This window comes from Pseudonaja textilis, chromosome 3 (assembly GCF_049901715.1).
Source record: "Pseudonaja textilis isolate UNSWEBS1 chromosome 3, rPseTex1.2, whole genome shotgun sequence".
In the NCBI taxonomy this organism is placed as follows: domain Eukaryota; kingdom Metazoa; phylum Chordata; class Lepidosauria; order Squamata; family Elapidae; genus Pseudonaja; species Pseudonaja textilis.
In genome coordinates this window covers 34438262-34456519 of record NC_141992.1, presented here as the reverse complement: position 1 = coordinate 34456519, position 18258 = coordinate 34438262, and the positions used below count along the sequence as shown (strand labels likewise).

The 18258-nt window shown below is 40.5% G+C and overlaps 1 protein-coding gene across 1 annotated transcript in view; it reads left to right on the top strand.

The window, feature by feature from the left end:
* Window positions 1-344: 344 nt before the first annotated feature.
* The window catches only part of IPO9 (importin 9), a 41454-nt gene continuing 23540 nt past the window's right edge, over window positions 345-18258 (top strand). Inside the window, exons 1-6 of the mRNA XM_087929237.1 lie at window positions 345-2747; window positions 5832-5893; window positions 7836-7922; window positions 8160-8361; window positions 10635-10723; window positions 12419-12505. Coding sequence (XP_087785363.1) covers window positions 2597-2747; window positions 5832-5893; window positions 7836-7922; window positions 8160-8361; window positions 10635-10723; window positions 12419-12505 — 678 coding nt within the window. The 5' untranslated portion in view covers window positions 345-2596. The remainder of the gene's footprint in view (window positions 2748-5831; window positions 5894-7835; window positions 7923-8159; window positions 8362-10634; window positions 10724-12418; window positions 12506-18258) is intronic.

The following is an 18258-nucleotide window of genomic DNA, read 5'->3' as shown; positions in this document are numbered from 1 at the left end:
AGAATTCTGGGAGTTGAAGTCCACAAGTCTTAAAGTTGCCAAGGTTGGAGACCTCTGTTCTATACCATGCCAATCATCAGGCATTTGGCTACAGCTATCTTTTTGTATTAACAGTGTTTGGGACCTAGTGTGTGTTAAGCTTTTCAGCTTTCACTTTTCAAACATTAGGGGTGCTCAAAAGTTGTGGCATGCCTTGGGGATTGTAAAGGTATCTGTTACTTTAATATAATTTAATGTGCTTGGTAAGTAACTACATAAATATCATAACTTAAAATTTGGTTTGTTTCATTGGGACACTCCATTTATAGAAGAAAAGCAAGCTCTGATGCTCAAGGAATACGAGGTGTAGCTTTTATTTTTATTTTTCAAGCGCACAACATGTTAGAGCAGACCTATTCGTTTTCCCACCATCATCATACATATGCCATGTTACTTTGTGAAATGGGCAACAGGCAGATGCCAACCTGCAGCCCAACACATAGCATCATCTTTCTGTCTTCAACTCAACTCTGGTCCTATCAGTATTCTACTGCAGCTCAGTGCCAATTAGGATGAGGAAAGGTAAAACTGGAAAGGACATTTTTTAAAAAGTACCAAGTAATTCAGGCTGAAATAGTTTCATTGCTTATAAAGAGTGATTTTACTGTGTATGTATTCAATTCTTCAAGTTGCAAATAGCATAAAGAAAAGGAACCCAATAGTTTCACCAATTTTGGCAGGACTGACCAATATTCAAATTGACAACTCATGCTTTACTTTCTGGAAAAAAATATTAAGATTTCCAGGTGTAGTAATGTCTTTTTTACTTTGTCAGACCTAGCCAGCAAGAGCATCACAAATGATAATTTTAGTGCCCAAATGATTAAAGGTTTGAAATAAAAGAACATTTCTTTATCATACCAATACCTAAGTTTACCCTTATATTGTAAACCATAACTATTAAATTAGAAATCATACTAGCAGGAATACATAACACCCAAACTATCACCAAATTATACCATGGTTTGTAGCAATGTTCAATCTGGACTCTATGTTTTACTGCTAGTCAGTTGACGTTCAAAGTTTTGAAATGGGCTTTTAAAACAGGACTTGGGAATTAGCACTGACATTTTGTATAACTGTATATAACCGCTTTGGAACAGGGCCATGTGAGGTGCCATCCTGTCTGAAAAGCTGTTGCATGCCTGGTTTTTGTTTGTCTTCAGGCCAGTTTGTAAGCAAAGGAGGACATTTCCCTGTATTTAAAACACAATTTAAGTCTACTTTGTTCAGGGTTGAAATATAGTTCCATTAAATCAGTGTAATATTATTAATTGGGACAATGGGAGTTACAATTGATCTAAGGAGAGAACTTCATGTTATGGAATTCTTCTGTAAACAAATTGTCAATTTTTTCAATGGGCTGCCTTAAGTTTCACCAGACCAAAGTAGTTGGATCCCGCAAAGCTTCTTAGATTTTAGTTTCGGACAATTGATTTAAGGAATTGTTAGACTGACATCAAGTAGGGGTCCTCGGAATAAGAATGCTTTTAAATCTCTGCCTACTGCCAACAACGGGGCCAGCATTCCCAGGTGATCACTTCTAACCACAAAGGAAGTTCTGATTAGCCTACCAGATCAATCAAAACAGGTTGGCTAAATGGATCTGCAATTCACTTCTCGTACACATACAGAGCAGCTTTACTATAAGCAATGTCTTTTCCAGGTAGTCCTTGACTTATGACCACCACTGAGATCAAAATTTATGGTGAAACATTTGTTAAATGAGTTTTACCCCATTTTATGAGTTTTCTTGCCACAGTTGGTAAGTGAATCACTGCAGTTGTAAAGTTAGTAACATGGTTGTTAAGTGAATCTGGCTTCCCTTTTTAGTTTGCTTGTCAGAAAGTTGTAAAAGTCAATGGCATGATGCCGGGACACTACAAGAGCCATAAATATGAACCAGTTGCGAAGCATCTTAATTTTGGTCACTTGACCACAAGGATGCTACAATGGTCTTAAGTGTAAAAATTGTCATCCAGTCCCTTTTTTTTAGTGCTCTTCTAACTTTGAAGTCACTAAATGCACTCTCATAATTCGAGGACTACCTGTATTTCCGAGTAAAGGTGCATAAATTCAGCCTCCTGTCTGACAAGACCGCCTTTACGATATTTTGCTTGGCTTCTTTCTGTCAGCAATGACATCAGATATTCCCGATTCTACATGTATTGGTCAAAGTAAAGATCGGCAATACGGTACAGCTAGTATACAGTATTAACATGCAATAGAGAGAAAGGAAAGCCGTTTTCGGGGCAGAATTAAAAACAAAACAAAACTCAAGGCGGTTTTTAAAAGCTCATTTTAACGCCTTAAGAGCCTCAAGGGGCGCTCTTCAGGAATCTTCCCGGCTCTGATTTTCGCAGTCGTCGCTCTCGGAGAGCGCGTCGTTGCGGGCGCGTTTGGCGCGTGGCGGCACCACCCGCGACCCTCCGGTGCCGCCTCTTTCTCTCTTCCCACCCTCGCTCCCTTTCTCTCCTAGCCCGCGCGCTCTTCCACGGGGCTTCCTTGCGTGCCTTTCCTCCCGCCCAGCGCGGCGCTGCCTGACGGATACCGCGGGATGTCGGGAGCGGTGTCGGGCGGCGGGCCTGGACTCGTGGCTCAGGGACTGAAAGAAGCGCTGGTGGAGACCCTGAACGGGATCCTCTGTCCGGTGCAGGGCGTTCGTGCTGCAGCTGAGGAGCAGGTGAAGGTGCTGGAGGTGACGGAGGGTAAGTATACCGGAGCTGGAGGTACTTGCCTGGGCTGTAGGACCGAAGGCCGTAGGGTCCTGCTGTGGCCTCCTGAGCCTCCAGTCTTTGCAGTCGTCGCTGCCCTCCCCTTTTTACATCGGCGAGGGGAAAAGCTGTCGCCGCAAGCGAGGGTGGAGCGAGAGATCCTCGTTCGGGGCGCGAGTGATTCCTGAAAAGGAAAGTGAAGAGAGGAAAACCTCGCCTCCCTTTTTTTTGTCCTCTTTTTTTTTTTTGGTTCCGGGTTCATTTCAGGATCTGCTAGCCAATCATTTCTTGTTCCCACAATGTTGAAGGTACCAGATTCCTATTTCGGGGTGTTTTTTTTCCTGAAGAGAGACTGAAAAACAATGTCTTCGATATTAATGCAACATGTTAAGGAATTAGACCCTTTTCTGGCTTTGCACAATATCTTGAACCATAATCTAAATAGATCTGGTTTGCAGGACACACAAAAAAGAAACCAGCTAAGGTTTACACTAACCAGATCTCTCATATAACTTGCATTTTTATAATCAAGATGTCTTTTTTCCTGTTTATTCATCCCAATTTATATCCTTGATCATTCTACTTCATTTGCATCTGATAAAGTGTGATGTAAAAAGTTAGCTCATGAAACCTTTGTCTCTTAATAAAATTTCTTAAGACAGAAAAGCTGTTGCCTTCCAATTCCCAAGCTAAAGTATTGTAAATAATTAAACAGGAAAAAAAAAATCTTAAAATTGCAACATGATATGCTCTGTGCAGGCACATGGACACATATAATGAAAGTAGGTGGACCCATAATGAAGTTAAATAGTGTCCCTTTCATGAATACTGCACAGATTGTTATTTTAAAGACAACTCATGCTTTCATTTTTATTAGCAATCACTGATAATATAGTATGGTGTGTTTATGTAATGGCATAGCACAATCACAAAATATTAGATATATCTAATTTTTATGTTCATAACAGCTATCAAATGGTTCTGCTATTTCTAACCAACTAATTTATTTTTTTGCGTTGTATGTTAAATACACTGTATTCTTTACCAAATTTACATTTGTATTATACTAAAACTAGAAATACAAATATAAATACATTATTGATCACTTGTTCCAGCAATCACTTGTTTCAGAATGCATGGTATTATCTTATTGATAACAGATTGGCTTACAGTGGGATAAAAATGGGAATATCCACTACAAGAGTCCAATAATGGAATTCATTCTCCTCCAAATGCTTCCTGAAAGAATCCAGTTTTACAACCATTTGGAAATACTGTATGACAGTAGTATGTGAGGGTTTGGCTGCAGACACATTGGCTGCAATTGAAAACATTATGTACTATCCCATGCTTCCTTAACCTCATAAAAATGGAGAACTGCTAGTCATTTCTTTCAGGTGGCACCTACTAAGCCAATTTTACTCAGAGAAGGCAAGCCTGAAGGAGCCAAGTGAAGATTGACAAGGCTTGTATAAATGCAGACCATGGTGATAAAATTTTCCATGACATACAAAAAATTTATATTGTGTTGTTTTACCTTACTCATCTTATTACTTGGTATATTTAACAAAAAATGGAGTAAATTAGAAGTAGTACTGTAGTAGTAATTATGTATCAGACCTATGTATCAGAATTAAGTATATGGTTTGCTTTTCATTATTCAGTATGAGTATTCCTGAAAATATGATTCTTGAGAAAATTTGCTCAACAAAACTTGTGTCTTCAGTGATTCATGCATGCAGTTGTTATCCTTATTATCTCCTGATTCTTTTTAAAGAACTGCAATTATAGAACTGAGTTATTCTGTCAGTTTTGTGAATAAAATTGATAACATACTTGTGAAAATTGTAATATACTTAGCAATAAAACAATCAAATTCAAAATAGTTGATTTTACATACAGTAGTCCTGCTGGCCTCATGACCATGGAAGTATCTTTGGACAAGGCTGGCTCCCTTGACTAAGAAATGGAGATGAGCACTACCTACTAAAGTCAGACATGACTAGACAGGGGAAATATTTACCTTTATTTATTTGAACTATCTTTAATATTAGTTGCAGTGGAGAAATGAGAAGCATCAGAGTAGAGCAATTTGGTTGTAGACTTTAGAGCTTTACTACTTTGTCAATAATATGTTCCTATGATAGGAACTACATGGCTACCCGTTAGCTATTATAAAATCTAAAAACCATAGGATAATTACTGATAACTATATTCATAATTCTGACATGAATTGCAGCAGACTGTTCCAAACACTTTCAACCAGGAAATAATCCACTTTGATTTGTTTTGATTTGGACTTTTCTGTCTTCTATGATGTATAAGAATGTAGCAATAGAATTTGAAAATTGGAGGAATCATTTACTAATTATGTGCTTTTGTTCTTCAGTTAAAATTTTACTAATTTATACTATTTAAAAAAAAATCTTTGGCAAAAGATCTACCCTTGAAAGTTGGGGTACACACTGAATAAATGAAATGTATTCAGAATTATATTCCCAATGAACATATGTACTTACCCATGAAATTCATTTCCCCCCTTTTTTCTAAAGTATATAATTTAAATATAGACCCTTAATATGCCCTAAAGATACAAGTAGTCCAATACAATCAGAGAACATCCAACTGGGAAAGACTGGGTAACAAAATTCATTACTGCTGCTGTTCCATCCTAAGGACTGATTATACAGTCCTAATGTATTATATTAGTTTTTTTAGTTAATAACTGTGGAAGTTATATCATTGAATATATTTTTTCTTTCATATATTTGTTCAGCATTGAAGAATATTTTTCGAATGGGAAAACATTACTTTCTTTAATTCATAGACACTGCTTCTATTCTGTTTTCTGTAAACTTTCTTTATTGTCTGCGAGGTGAAAAAATGTCATAAGAACAATAGGGAACAGTCATAACGTCAAACAAAAACTGTAGGGAATGAATTGCTTAAATAATAAAGAGTGGGTTGTGAATAAAGTTATTATACTACAGTTTCTTCATATGACCCTTGAGTCGATGGTGCTTAGGCTGATGATCATTGGTCTTTTGGCTGATGATTGTTATTTTGTTTCCATTTCAGAATTTGGTGTTCACTTGGCAGAGTTAACTGTAGATCCCCAAGGAGCACTGGCTATTCGTCAGGTCAGTCATTCCAAGCAATCAGTTCAAAAGATTTAAACTATATAATGAACAATTCTGTACCTGTCAACAGTGGTGTTCCCCAAGGCAGTGTTCTCGGACCAACTCTTTTCATACTCTACATAAATGACCTCTGTGATCATATTAAGAGCAACTGCGTTCTCTTCGCTGATGATGTAAAGCTATTCAACACCACAGACAATACTGCTACCCTTCAAAAAGACCTTGACTATGTATCAGAATAGTCAAACAAATGGCAACTTCAAATCTCAACAAATAAATGCTCTGTCCTACATATTGGTAAAAAAAATCAGAAAATAAAATACAGGCTGAATAGTCAAGACCTTGTTGATGATCCAAACTCTGTCAAGGATCTTGGAGTACTCATCTCTAATGACCTAAGTGCTAGAGCCCACTGTAACTATATAGCCAAAAAGGCGTTAAGAGTTCTTACGTAGCTTTTTCTCTGGTAATATTACACAAATAACTAGAGCAAACAAAACATTTGATAATACTCGAATACAGCTCATCAGTCTGGAACCCACATTACGTATCTGATATTAACACAGTTGAGAAAGTCCAGAACTATTTCACAAGAAGAGTTCTCCACTCCTCTACTCGTTGCAGAATACCTTATGCCACCAGACTTGAAATTCTAGACGTAGAAAACCTAGAACTACGCCACCTTCGGTCCAATCTAAGTATAGTATATAAAATCATACATTGCAATGTCCTATCTGTCAATGAATACTTCAGCTTCAACCATAACAACACAAGAGCAAACAATAGATACAAACTCAAGGTTAACCGCACCAAACTTGAATGCAGGAAATACGACTTCAGCAACAGAGTGGTCAATGTCTGGAATACTCGACCTGACTGTGGTTTCTTCCCCAAATCCCAAAAACTTTAACCTTAGACTGTCTACTATTGACCTCACCCCTTTCCTAAGAGGTCTTTAGGGGGTGTGCATAAGCACACCAACGTGCCTACCGTCCCTGTCCTATTGTTTCTTTTATTTTTTTTTATTTTTCTTATATGTTTCCATGTATTCATAACTATGTTTTTACTTATACCTATTATCTTGTAAGCAATTGACAAAAATGAATAAATAAAAAATAAAAAGAATGGCACTGTTGATGGAAGAGACCTGGAATTTTCCCTGCTAAATCTGGTGGGGTGAGCAGAAACAATGGGAGATAGGCAGTCCCACAAATAGTCTGGCCCAGAATATGCTGCTATTGCTCTGGAGTCAATTTCCGGAAAGCTTTGTTTAGACTTAGTTTAACTCACAGTTATGTGTCATACTTAAGACTTTATTGAATTAGAATTGGCAGGTCGAATGAATACTTCAGTTCACATTTAAATGGTGAAAGTAAAATAGACTAGCCTTAAGTATGTAGTTACATTTCAGTACAATTAAAAAATATTAATGTCAAGTAGATCATATTAAAATACAGATGTGAGACAATAGATGAGGGCTGTCAAACTCCCAGTCTGTGGACCGGATGCATCACATGATGGCCACACCCACACCCAGTTTAGCGAAGGGGGAAAAATCCCAATATGTCACGTGATGCAACCGTGATGACATGAATTTGACACCTTACAATAGGTAATTGCTATCAATAGAATTCAAGGATAGGAATATTCTTGCATTTAAAATATGTACTGAAGAATTTTAAAAAGCATAATTTTAATCTATTGCATGTATTCATAAACTTCTTCTTGTCTCTGTCAGCTTCAAATTATATCTTGCTTCATGATATAATGTGATGCAGTCTTTTGGGCAGATATAATTTGTTAAATAATGACTAATATTTACTTTAGAACTTTAAAAACAGCATTCCTCTATAACTGAAACTAGTTGTGTCCTTTGAATTTTTGAAGAGATGAAAGATCATATGAAATGATAAATCTGAGAATCTTCTTTTTTTATTCATAGCTAGCATCTGTGATTTTGAAACAATATGTGGAAACTCACTGGTGTTCCCAATCAGACAAGTTTAGACCTCCTGAAACTACAGAAAGGGTAATGCCTGTTTTTAAACTCTATTATATGATGCACAAGTTTAGAATAAGAAATAAAACTGTATTTTCTTTTTATGCAATTTTAAAGGACCTTTAAAGTCAGAGAGCAATATTTCCTTAGGACACCTTTTTCCAGATATTTAATAGTCTTTGATTATTAATGAGATGGCACCTGTAGATATAGCTGTTCTGTGTAGACAAAGATTGTTTCTAAGTTCATCTCTTTTTTTCTCCATAGGCAAAAGCTGCCATTAGGGAACTGCTACCCAATGGATTGAGGGAATCAATTAGCAAAGTTCGTTCAAGCGTTGCTTATGCAGTTTCAGCAATAGCACATTGGGACTGGCCTGAAGCTTGGCCTGAGCTTTTTAATCTCTTGATGGAAATGTTGGTCAGTGGAGATCTAAATGCAGTGCATGGAGCTATGCGAGTGCTTACAGGTATTTGTGTCTTATATGCTATTAACTGGATAATTCTATTACCTTAGCTTGGCTTTTTGCTTTGATTTTTAAGATAGAAAATATTTTCTACTTTAATATAGTTATAGTAAAAGTACACAATACACAGTGTTTTAATATAAACGAAGATTTTGACCCTCTAGGGTTTTGTGAAAGTTGTGCAATATTGGGATATACTATTCAACAAAATATCATTCCATTAAATCAATAGAAAAGATTGTTTTCTTTAATAGACAATCACTAATTCATCATTAGATATCCAGTGTGACATGATCTTTATTTCTATAATTTTTTTACAAAAAAAATGCACTAGAATACTAGAAAACTTAAACCCTTAAAAATAGTGATTTGGAGCAAGTTGTTAAGGATAGGTGAGAATGGAGAGCCTCCTATTTTTCCTTAATTTAGGAAGGAAGAAACAAAAAACAATCTGCCTATAAAATTTAACTATATTTTATCCATGTGTTCTCAGGTGTTAATGGACTATATGAGGTTTGCAATGGTTTTTTTTGAAACAATGTCTCAGATTATATTAGTAGAAGTTTTACATGTTAAAAATTGTATCTTAAGAATCCAGGTGAATAACAACTACTGATGATAGTGGTTCATAGACTGTAGCTCCTAGACCTGAGAATGTTCATATCAAATATACTAGTCTGTAAATCTGTTTTACTTTAACCAGGAAGCTGAGGGCTATAAGAGAATAGTTTTAATGCCCCTTATGGATACATGTCTAGTTCTCATGAGGCAGATGATGAATCAGTTCAGTTAGAATTCTTTAACCTGGCTACTCCTAAAACTAAAATCTTATGGTACCTCTGGACACCTGCATAACTGGATAGAAGCATTCCTGTCAAACAGACAACAAATGGTCAGAATTGGGAGTGTCCTATCAAATTCTGTACCTGTCAATAGTGGTGTCCCCCAAGGCAGTGTTCTAGGACCAACTCTCTTCATACTCTACATAAATGACCCCTGTGATCACATTAAGAGCAACTGTGTTGTCTTCACTGATGATGTAAAGCTGTTCAATACCACAGACAACACTGCTACCCTTCAAAAAGGTGACTATGTATCTGAATGGTCAAACAAATGGCAACTTCAAATCTCAACAAATAAATGCTCTGTCTTACATATCGGCAAAAAAAAATCAGAAAATAAAATACAAGCTGAATAGTCAAGACCTTGTTGATGATCCAATCTCTGTAAAGGACCTTGGAATACTCATCTCTAATGATCTAAGTGCTAGAGCCCACTGTAACTACATAGGCATTAAGGCATTAAGAGTTGTTAAACTAATACTACGTAGCTTTTTCTCTGGTAATATCACACTACTAACTAGAGCATACAAAACATTTGCTAGACCAGTACTCGAATACAGCTCATCAGTCTGGAACCCACATTACGTATCTGATACTAGCACAGTTGAGAAAGTCCAGAAATATTTCACAAGAAGAGTTCTCCACTGCTGTACTCGTTGCAGAATACCTTATGCCACCAGACTTGAAATTCTAGACCTAGAAAACCCAGAACTACGCCACCTTCGGTCCAATCTAAGTATAGTATATAAAATCATACATTGCAATGTCCTACCTGTCAATGAATACTTCAGCTTCCACCATAACAACATAAGAGCACACAATAGATACAAACTCAAGGTTAACCGCATCAAGCTTGATTGCAGGAAATACGATTCAGCAACAGAGTGGTCAATGTCTGGAGTATTCTACCTGACTCTGTGGTTTCTTCCCCAAACCCCCAAAACTTTAACCTTAGACTGTCTACTATTGACCTCACCCCTTTCCTAAGAGGTCTGTGGGGGAGTGCATAAGCGCACCAACATGCCTACCGTCCCTATCCCATTGTTTCTTTTATTTTTCTTATATGTACCCATTTCATGTGTTCATAACTATGTATATACTTATATCTATTATCTTGTAAGCGATTGACAAATAAAAATAAAATAAATGATTTTCATTGTACAAAGAATGTATATATGTATGAAGATAGATTTGAACCATATGAGGCTCCATCTGTAATTTTAAATAATGAAGCCTAGAAATATGATAGATTTGTTATTTAGAAGAGCTAGACTACAAGCAATTACGAGGGAAACGTTTATTCTTTTCTTTGTCCATTTGGTCAGTACACTGTTAAAATGGATAAACAGCATAGAAATAAGGTATATTCCTTGAATATATATTTGGGAAACCATAATTTAGCTATGTTATATGCATATGTATAATATCTTGCAGAGTTCACTCGAGAGGTAACTGACACACAGATGCCCCTTGTAGCTCCAGTTATTCTTCCAGAGATGTACAAGATTTTTACAATGGCTGAGGTATGGATGAAAATTGTTTTCTTCTATGTCATGAGTGCCCAACTTGATCACATAAATCATGACGTATCACGATGTTTTTTGCCTTTGAGGACCTGGGCGTGGCCTGCACATGATGCATCCGGTCCACGGGGCTACCAGTTTGACAGGCCTGTTCTATGTCATAGGGATAACATAAAATATTAGCATGTTTGGATTTACTTTACTTTTAGTGATACTTCCTTTGAGGGTTCTTTTCGTCTTCAGATCCAAATACAGAATACCTCCAGTAAGTATGGAAGGAACAGGGCTGTGAGAACACATCATTGACCAGGCTTGACTAATCATTCCAACAACCATTAAATGCCATTGAACTTGTTGATACTGTTCTGAGGATGATCAGTTTAGTCCAATGTATACTGTAAAAATGAGGAAGTGATAAATGGATCACTGAAATGATTTTTCCTGTTTCCAACAATAAAATGGGTTGATAGAGGCCTTTATGCTAAGGTTCAAGCAGAAGGAAGTCTGTATGTGCTTAGACTGTGATCAAATCCAGTGAACCCAGCTAGTCTTGATCTTGGGTAAATATGTTTGGATTACAGGTAGTTCTCAACTTGCAATCACAATTAAGCCCAATATTTCTGTTGTTAAGCAAGACATTTGTTAAGTGTGTTTTGTCCCATTTTATGACCTTTCTTCCACACTTGCTAAGTGAATCACTGCATTTGTTACGTTAGTAACATGGATGTTAAGTGAGCCTGGCTTCCCCATTGACTTTGCTTGTCAGAAAGTTGCAAAAGTTAATCACATGGCCCTGGTCAGAGAAACCGTCATAAATCTGAGTCAGTTGTCAAGCATCTGAATTTTGATCATATGACCATGGGGATGCTACAATGGTCTTAAATGTGAAAAATGGTTATAAGTCACTTTTTTCAGTGCTATTGTAACTTAAAATGGTCACTGAATGAAATGTTGTAAATTGAGGACTAATTATATTTCACTTTCTTATTCTCCATGTGTAAATGGTGATTAGAGAGCATCACTATCCATGGAGACTTTACTGATTAGGATTAGAAGGATTTCCATGAATACTCATTCATATGGATGAGTATGGATATCCTAATTAAGGTTTTGAGAGGCCAAAAATCTCTCAGAACTTTAAAGCACCCAGTAGAATCCACCTGCCTTTGTGATAAATCATTTAGTAGATCCCTTTCCTTTGTGTGGGAAAAAAGCTGCAGGAACTAAAAGCTGCAACAAAATGTCTTTTCTGTCATTCTCGAATGATAGAAGAAGATCTCAAGTTATAGGATAGCGTATATATGATGTGTTATATGATGCACAATATTAATTTGCCACAGAATGCTGTAAACATTTTTCATTGAATCAGGATACGAATTCTTCAGTAAAATCTGGAATAATTTAACATTTCTGATTAACTTAATAAATCAAATCTTTTTAGCTGGGTATATTATATTGTTTGGTGGTCTTTATGAAAATAAAACATTATTTTATACTTAAATAATTATCTTTTAATGAGGTATATTTTATTTAGGTTTTGAACAGAAAAAATTTAAAACAAAGTGTTTTTGTTAGAAAACATTCTGATAGGTATTTAAGGGATAACAGAAATGTAAAAAGGAATATTAAGTAACAGTCAATATTGGGAACACAATTCCCAGCTTTTTCACAATTATAGTTAATTGTTTTTCTTAGGTGTATGGTATTCGTACAAGATCACGTGCTGTAGAAATCTTCACCACTTGTGCACAGATGATTTGCAATATGGAAGAGTTGGAAAAGGTAAATTATTAATTTCCTTATATGTTACATTGTGATACCACAAAAACTGGTAACATGATCAAGAGTGCTAATAAGTGTTATGACTGAAAAGCATCTATATCTTAATCTATATCACTAAGTCACTCAGATTCTTCGGTGTTGTATAAATCAGCTTCGGTAAAACATATTTCTGAAACATTCAACCAAAGAAAACTTACGTTTAGGTACTGGCAGTTTTTATTGTTGTTAAATGTTATTTTTTTATTTACCATTAAATTTAGCCATTAAGGAACCAAGTTACAAGCCAAGAGACTATGAGTTCTAGTCCCACTTTAGGCATGAAAGCCTGGTGGGTGACTTTGGAACACTCTCTCGGCCCAGCTTATCTCATAGGGTTGCTATTTGGGAGGATATAGGAGGAGGTGTGTATTCGTTGTCTTGAATTAATTTATAAAAATAATAAAATATAAAAAGTATAAAATCTGACAATAATAAAAAGAGGACATAGCTAAATATAAATATAAAACAAACTTCTCAATTATAATTTCTAAGATAGGCAGCTATATGCTGGCTGAAACCTATTTATTAAACTGTTTATAAATGTATCAACTGATGCACAATGTAAAAGAAAATAGCTATATAAAATTTCAAACAAATTATTACATTAATGCAGGGGTCTTCAAACTTGACAGCTTTAAGACTTGTGGACTTCAACTCCCAGAATTCCTCCTCCAGTCATGTTAGCTCAGGAATTCTGGGAGTTGAAGTCTACAAGTCTTAAGCTTGCCAAGTTTGAAGACCCTTGCGCTAATGTAAATAATAGATTAAAATGTTTGGGATTACTATGGCCAGATTTACTTGAATGCAGCTGCTATGATATTTTGTCATGGTTTAAGTAAGTGATTTGAACCATTGTTTGAAATTGTATTTATTTGAATTCGATAGCCTCCTGATTCTGATGGAGTCTAGACAGAGTACAAAGCTAGAAAAACAACAACAACAAAAATAAAAACACCAAGCTAAGAGATAACCCAAACTGAAATAATATTATAGACAACAAAAATGGGCCCTAAACAACCCATAATACAATGTATAATGAATACATAAGCCCTAGGTTTGGAACCAAACTCAGGTTTTCAGAGCTTTTAGGAACTTTAGGAGAGAGAGGGTAGTCCTTATCTCTGGGGGATGCTGTTCCAGAGGGGGACCACAACAGAAAAGATACATGTTGTGGATCGAAGTAATGAGAGGCTCAGACCAGAGCATAAGTGGAACAGGCTTTATTCAGGGAATAAAGGGTCGTCGCGTCTGCTTACTAACAGGCAGACCTGGCTAGCGAACGACAACTGGCTCAGCCCGACAGCCGGCTTTTATAGCCGACTGTCAAGCGGAGCCAGCCAATGGGAGCTGTCGTGCTCCCGGCAAAGAACGGACCTGGTTGGAAACCCCAACCGGTCCCCAAGACATAACACCCTTCCCCCTAGATGGGAACACGTATAGTCCTTGAGATACGCCGGTGGTCTGTGTTGGCGACCGGAGCGACGTAACTCGGGAGAGTCATTGGGTGATGACAAGTTCGTGGAGTCCTGGTCAGAGTACATAGGGTGGCGAGCTTGGCTCGGTGCAGGATCTGGACCCCGGGGAAAGTCTCTGCCTTCGGGCTGGGTTGGAGAATAGTCTTTGCCCGAATGGCGGATGCCATCGCTGGGGGGAAACGGTGGCGTCTCCGGCTGGCAGTCCCGGTCTACTGCCTGCTCCCTCTGCTCCGTTGGAGGCGGCTGGTCTCCCTGGGAGTTCTCGGCTGGACCTGGGTGCTGAACCTGAGGGCCGTCCGGTGGAGACGGATCTGGGGTGGTCAGGCTGCTTCGTCGTCTCCGCAGCTGGTCCAGGTGCCTCCGCCATACACGACCGTCTTCTAGCTGGACCCGATAAGATCTCGGACCTGTGACAGCTACGACCTTCCCCGGCACCCACAGTGGGTCCCCCGCGTAGTTCCTGGCAAACACCAGGTCCTGTAATGCGAAATCCCTGGCCAGACTATCAGACCCCAAAGGGGTGCCCGGGCAGTAGTGGGGGTGTAGCCTGTCTGAAGTGGTCCTCAGGCGTCTCCCCATTAGCAGTTCGGCCGGGGATTTGTTCGTAACCGTGCACGGTGTGGTATGCTGGCTCAGGAGGAAACGAGACAGTTTAGAGTGCCAATCCTCTTGGCCGAACCGGGCCAGAGCCTCCTTAGCTGATCTGACTGCCCTCTCTACCAGCCCGTTGCTAGAAGGGTGAAAGGGGGCCGTGAGGACGTGTCTGATGCCCAGATTGGTGACATACCTGCTAAATTCACTTGAAGTGAACTGGGGGCCGTTGTCGGAGACCAGGGTGTCAGGAAGTCCATGGGTCACGAAAAAACGAGTCAGTGCTTTGGTCGTCGGAAGTAATGCCACATCGATCTACTTAGAGTACGAGTCTACGACCACTAAGAAGGTCTTGCCATGCATTGGCCCAGCTAGGTCGATGTGAAGCCTTGACCATGGAGCATTGGCACTTTCCCACCTGGTGGGAGTGGCAGCTGGCGGGGCTGCCCTGGATTCCTGACAGGGACGACACGAGCTTACCCACTTGGCGATCTGGTCGTCCATGCCTGGCCACCAGACGTAACTGCGAGCCAACGCCTTCATCCGCACGATGCCTGGGTGGCCCTCGTGCAGCACCTTCAGGATGGAAGTGCGAAGGGTGGTTGGGATGACGACTCTGGTACCCCACAACAGGCATCCCTGCAGCTTGGATAGCTCCTGCTGGCGAGTTTTAAATGGGGTGAAATCAACTGAATAGTTAGTTTCCGGCCACCCACTCCCCACCCAGTCTAGAACCTGGACGATTGTTTTGTCCGCTTTTGAATGGGCAGCGATGTCATCGGCAGTCACTGGCAGTTTGAGCTCGTTGATCTCGAAAATAGCATGTACGGGAGCTGGGTCCTCGACTGGTGCTGGCAAAGGGCAGCGGCTGAGGGCATCTGCATGGCTCAGATTTTTCCCAGGACGATAGACCAGTTTGTACGAGTAAGCCGCCAGGAACAAGGTCCATCTGGTCATCCTGGGGACAACACCTGGGGGTTTGCTTGTCCCGGATAACAGGCCCAGAAGAGGCTTGTGGTCTGTTACTAGTTCGAAATGGTGTCCGAACAAAAATTCGTGGAATTTTTTGACTGCTGCTACTGCAGCCAGGGCCTCCTTATCAATTTGGCCGTAATTACGCTCAGTCGCCGAGAGGGTTCGTGAAAAGAAGGCAATTGGAGCTTCGGAGCCATTGGGAAGTCTGTGGCTTAAGACAGCTCCTATCCCAAAAGGGGATGCGTCTGCAGCAAGTACGAGGGGAGGCGCTGGTCAAATTGAATTAAGACAGCCTTAGAGGTGAGTAGGGACTTTACTGCTTGAATGCATGGTTTTCCTTATGTCCCCAGTGCCATGGTGAGTTTTTATCTAAAAGCCTGTGCAGTGGTTCCGCGACTGAGGCTTTGTGTGGGAGGAACGAAGCATAGAAGTTCAATAAATCCAGGAAGGCTTGCAACTCGGCTTTGTTGGTGGGCGTGGGCGCCTCATGGATTGCCTTGACTTTAGATTCCACCGGGTGGATGCCTGAGGCGTCTAGCCTGTATCCTAGAAAGTCCACCTGTCTAGTGGCGATGGCACACTTCTCCCGTTTAGTTTGAGGCATGCTGCCTGAACTTCTCTAACACTGCTCTGACCCTCTGGATGAGCTGGGGTCTGTCTCTGGCTGAGACCAAAATGTCATCGAAGTATGGCACTACACCAGGGAGGCCTTGGAGTATACGCTCCATCAGCGATTGAAAAATACCTGGGGCTACACTTACGCCAAACTGGAGGCGTTTACACCTGAATGCTCCTCTGTGTGTTACTATTGTCTGCAAGTCAGCTGTTTGATTGTCAACAGGAAACTGTTGGTACGCTTGTGACATGTCCAGTTTGGCGAAAATGTTGCCGGGTTCGAATGTGTGCAATAGGTGCTGAATAACTGGAACAGGATATGCGCTAACCTGTAAATAACGGTTTATTGATGTCTTGTAATCAGCACAAATTCTCAAATTACCGCCTTTTTTAAGTGGGGTGACTATGGGGGTCTCCCATTTGGCGAAATCAGTGGGTTCAATCACCCCCTGTTCGAGGAGTTTGTCTAGTTCTGCGTCCAATTTTGGGCGGATGGTGAATGGTACCCTACGTGGTTTTAGGCGGATGGGAGTTGCCTGGGGGTCTACTGAGAAGGAAATGGGCGTGCCATTATAACAGCCTAACTTGCTACTAAAAACGTCAGCGTAGTCTGAGAATAAGGAGTCAGTATCGGAAGTTGAGACAGCATGGACCCCCGTTACACTAAGGCCAAGAGAGGGGAACCAATCCAACCCCAAAAGACTAGGGAGGGCACCTTTAACAACCACCAAAGGCAGATGGCCTTTAAAGGTTTTGAATTGGACTAGGAACTTGCCTTTCCCGAGGACAGGGATGTTCTTTCCTTGGTAGTCTCTCAGGGTGAGGCTGCACCTTTGTAGTTGCTTCCTAGCCAGCCTGGGCTGGATCTCCTTAAGCGTGTCCCAAGAGATGATTGAGAGCGCTGACCCCGTGTCCACCTCCATGCGGCAGGGTTTACCTTCTAAGGAGACAGAAAGTGTTATTTTATTGGGGGTATGAAACGTGTGATTAGCGTAGTAGCAAGTATAGCAGCTCTCTACTTGCCTTTGGGAACCAGGAGAAGGAGGAGATTTTTGTGGAAAAACGCGCGCTGCTAGGCAGACTCTTGCGAGGTGGCCTTTCTTGTGACAGTTGTGGCAGCTGGCGTTTTTGAACCTGCAAGATGCCCGGGCATGGGAACCTCCACAGGTCAGGCACAGAAGAGTCTGTTTCGGGCTGCTGTTGTTTCTCTGCCTGGTTCCTACCTGTGACTGTCTCACCGGCTTGAGGCGATGAATGTCAGAGTATTCAGTAGGGTCATCTTCGCTCACCACTTCTTCAGAGTGTATGGAGGAAGTGCTGGGCTTGGGTGCGGTGCCCTGGATCTCAGCTGCGGACTGGGCTGAGAGTTCAGCAGCTAAAGCTTCCTCAACGGCCTGGGGCAGGTTCAAATCTTTCCTGGCCAACAGCCGTCTTTGGAGCCTAAGATCTCTTACCCCACAGACGAGTTGATCGAGCAGCATGTCGTCCAGATAGTTCTTAAACTCACAGTGAAGAGCTGCTGTCCTCAGGGCGGCCATGTATTGGTTGATGGTTTCCCCCTCGGCTTGCTTCCTCATTCTGAATGCGAAACGTCTAGCGATCTGGGATGGTTTCGGTGAATAGTGGTTGGAAAGTGTTTCCAACAGCTCAGACCATGGGACGTTCTTGATCTCTTGAGGTGCCAATAGTGCTGTGGCGGTATCGTAGACTGCAGCCCCGCAGTAGCTGAGGAAGTAGGATTTCTTCCTCTGCTCTGTAGCATCAGCCAATCCGATGGCATCGATAAAGTGGTTGAAGCGATTCCTGTACGAATCCCATTTTTCTTCATCAGGTTTGAACGGTGGGAATGCCAAATTGACATTCATTATGGATCACTCAGTCTCTTGGCAGACTGGTTTGTCTCACTGGGTGTGCGTGGCCCTGTCTTATTGCTAACCGGGAGCGTTGGCGGCTGTGGCTGCAGCGCCCTTAACTTGCTCAGTGACTCCAGCCTCGAGGAGGCAGTTCGTATTTCACGCTCTCTGCGAGCGTTTGGCGGCTGTGGCTACAGCACCGTAA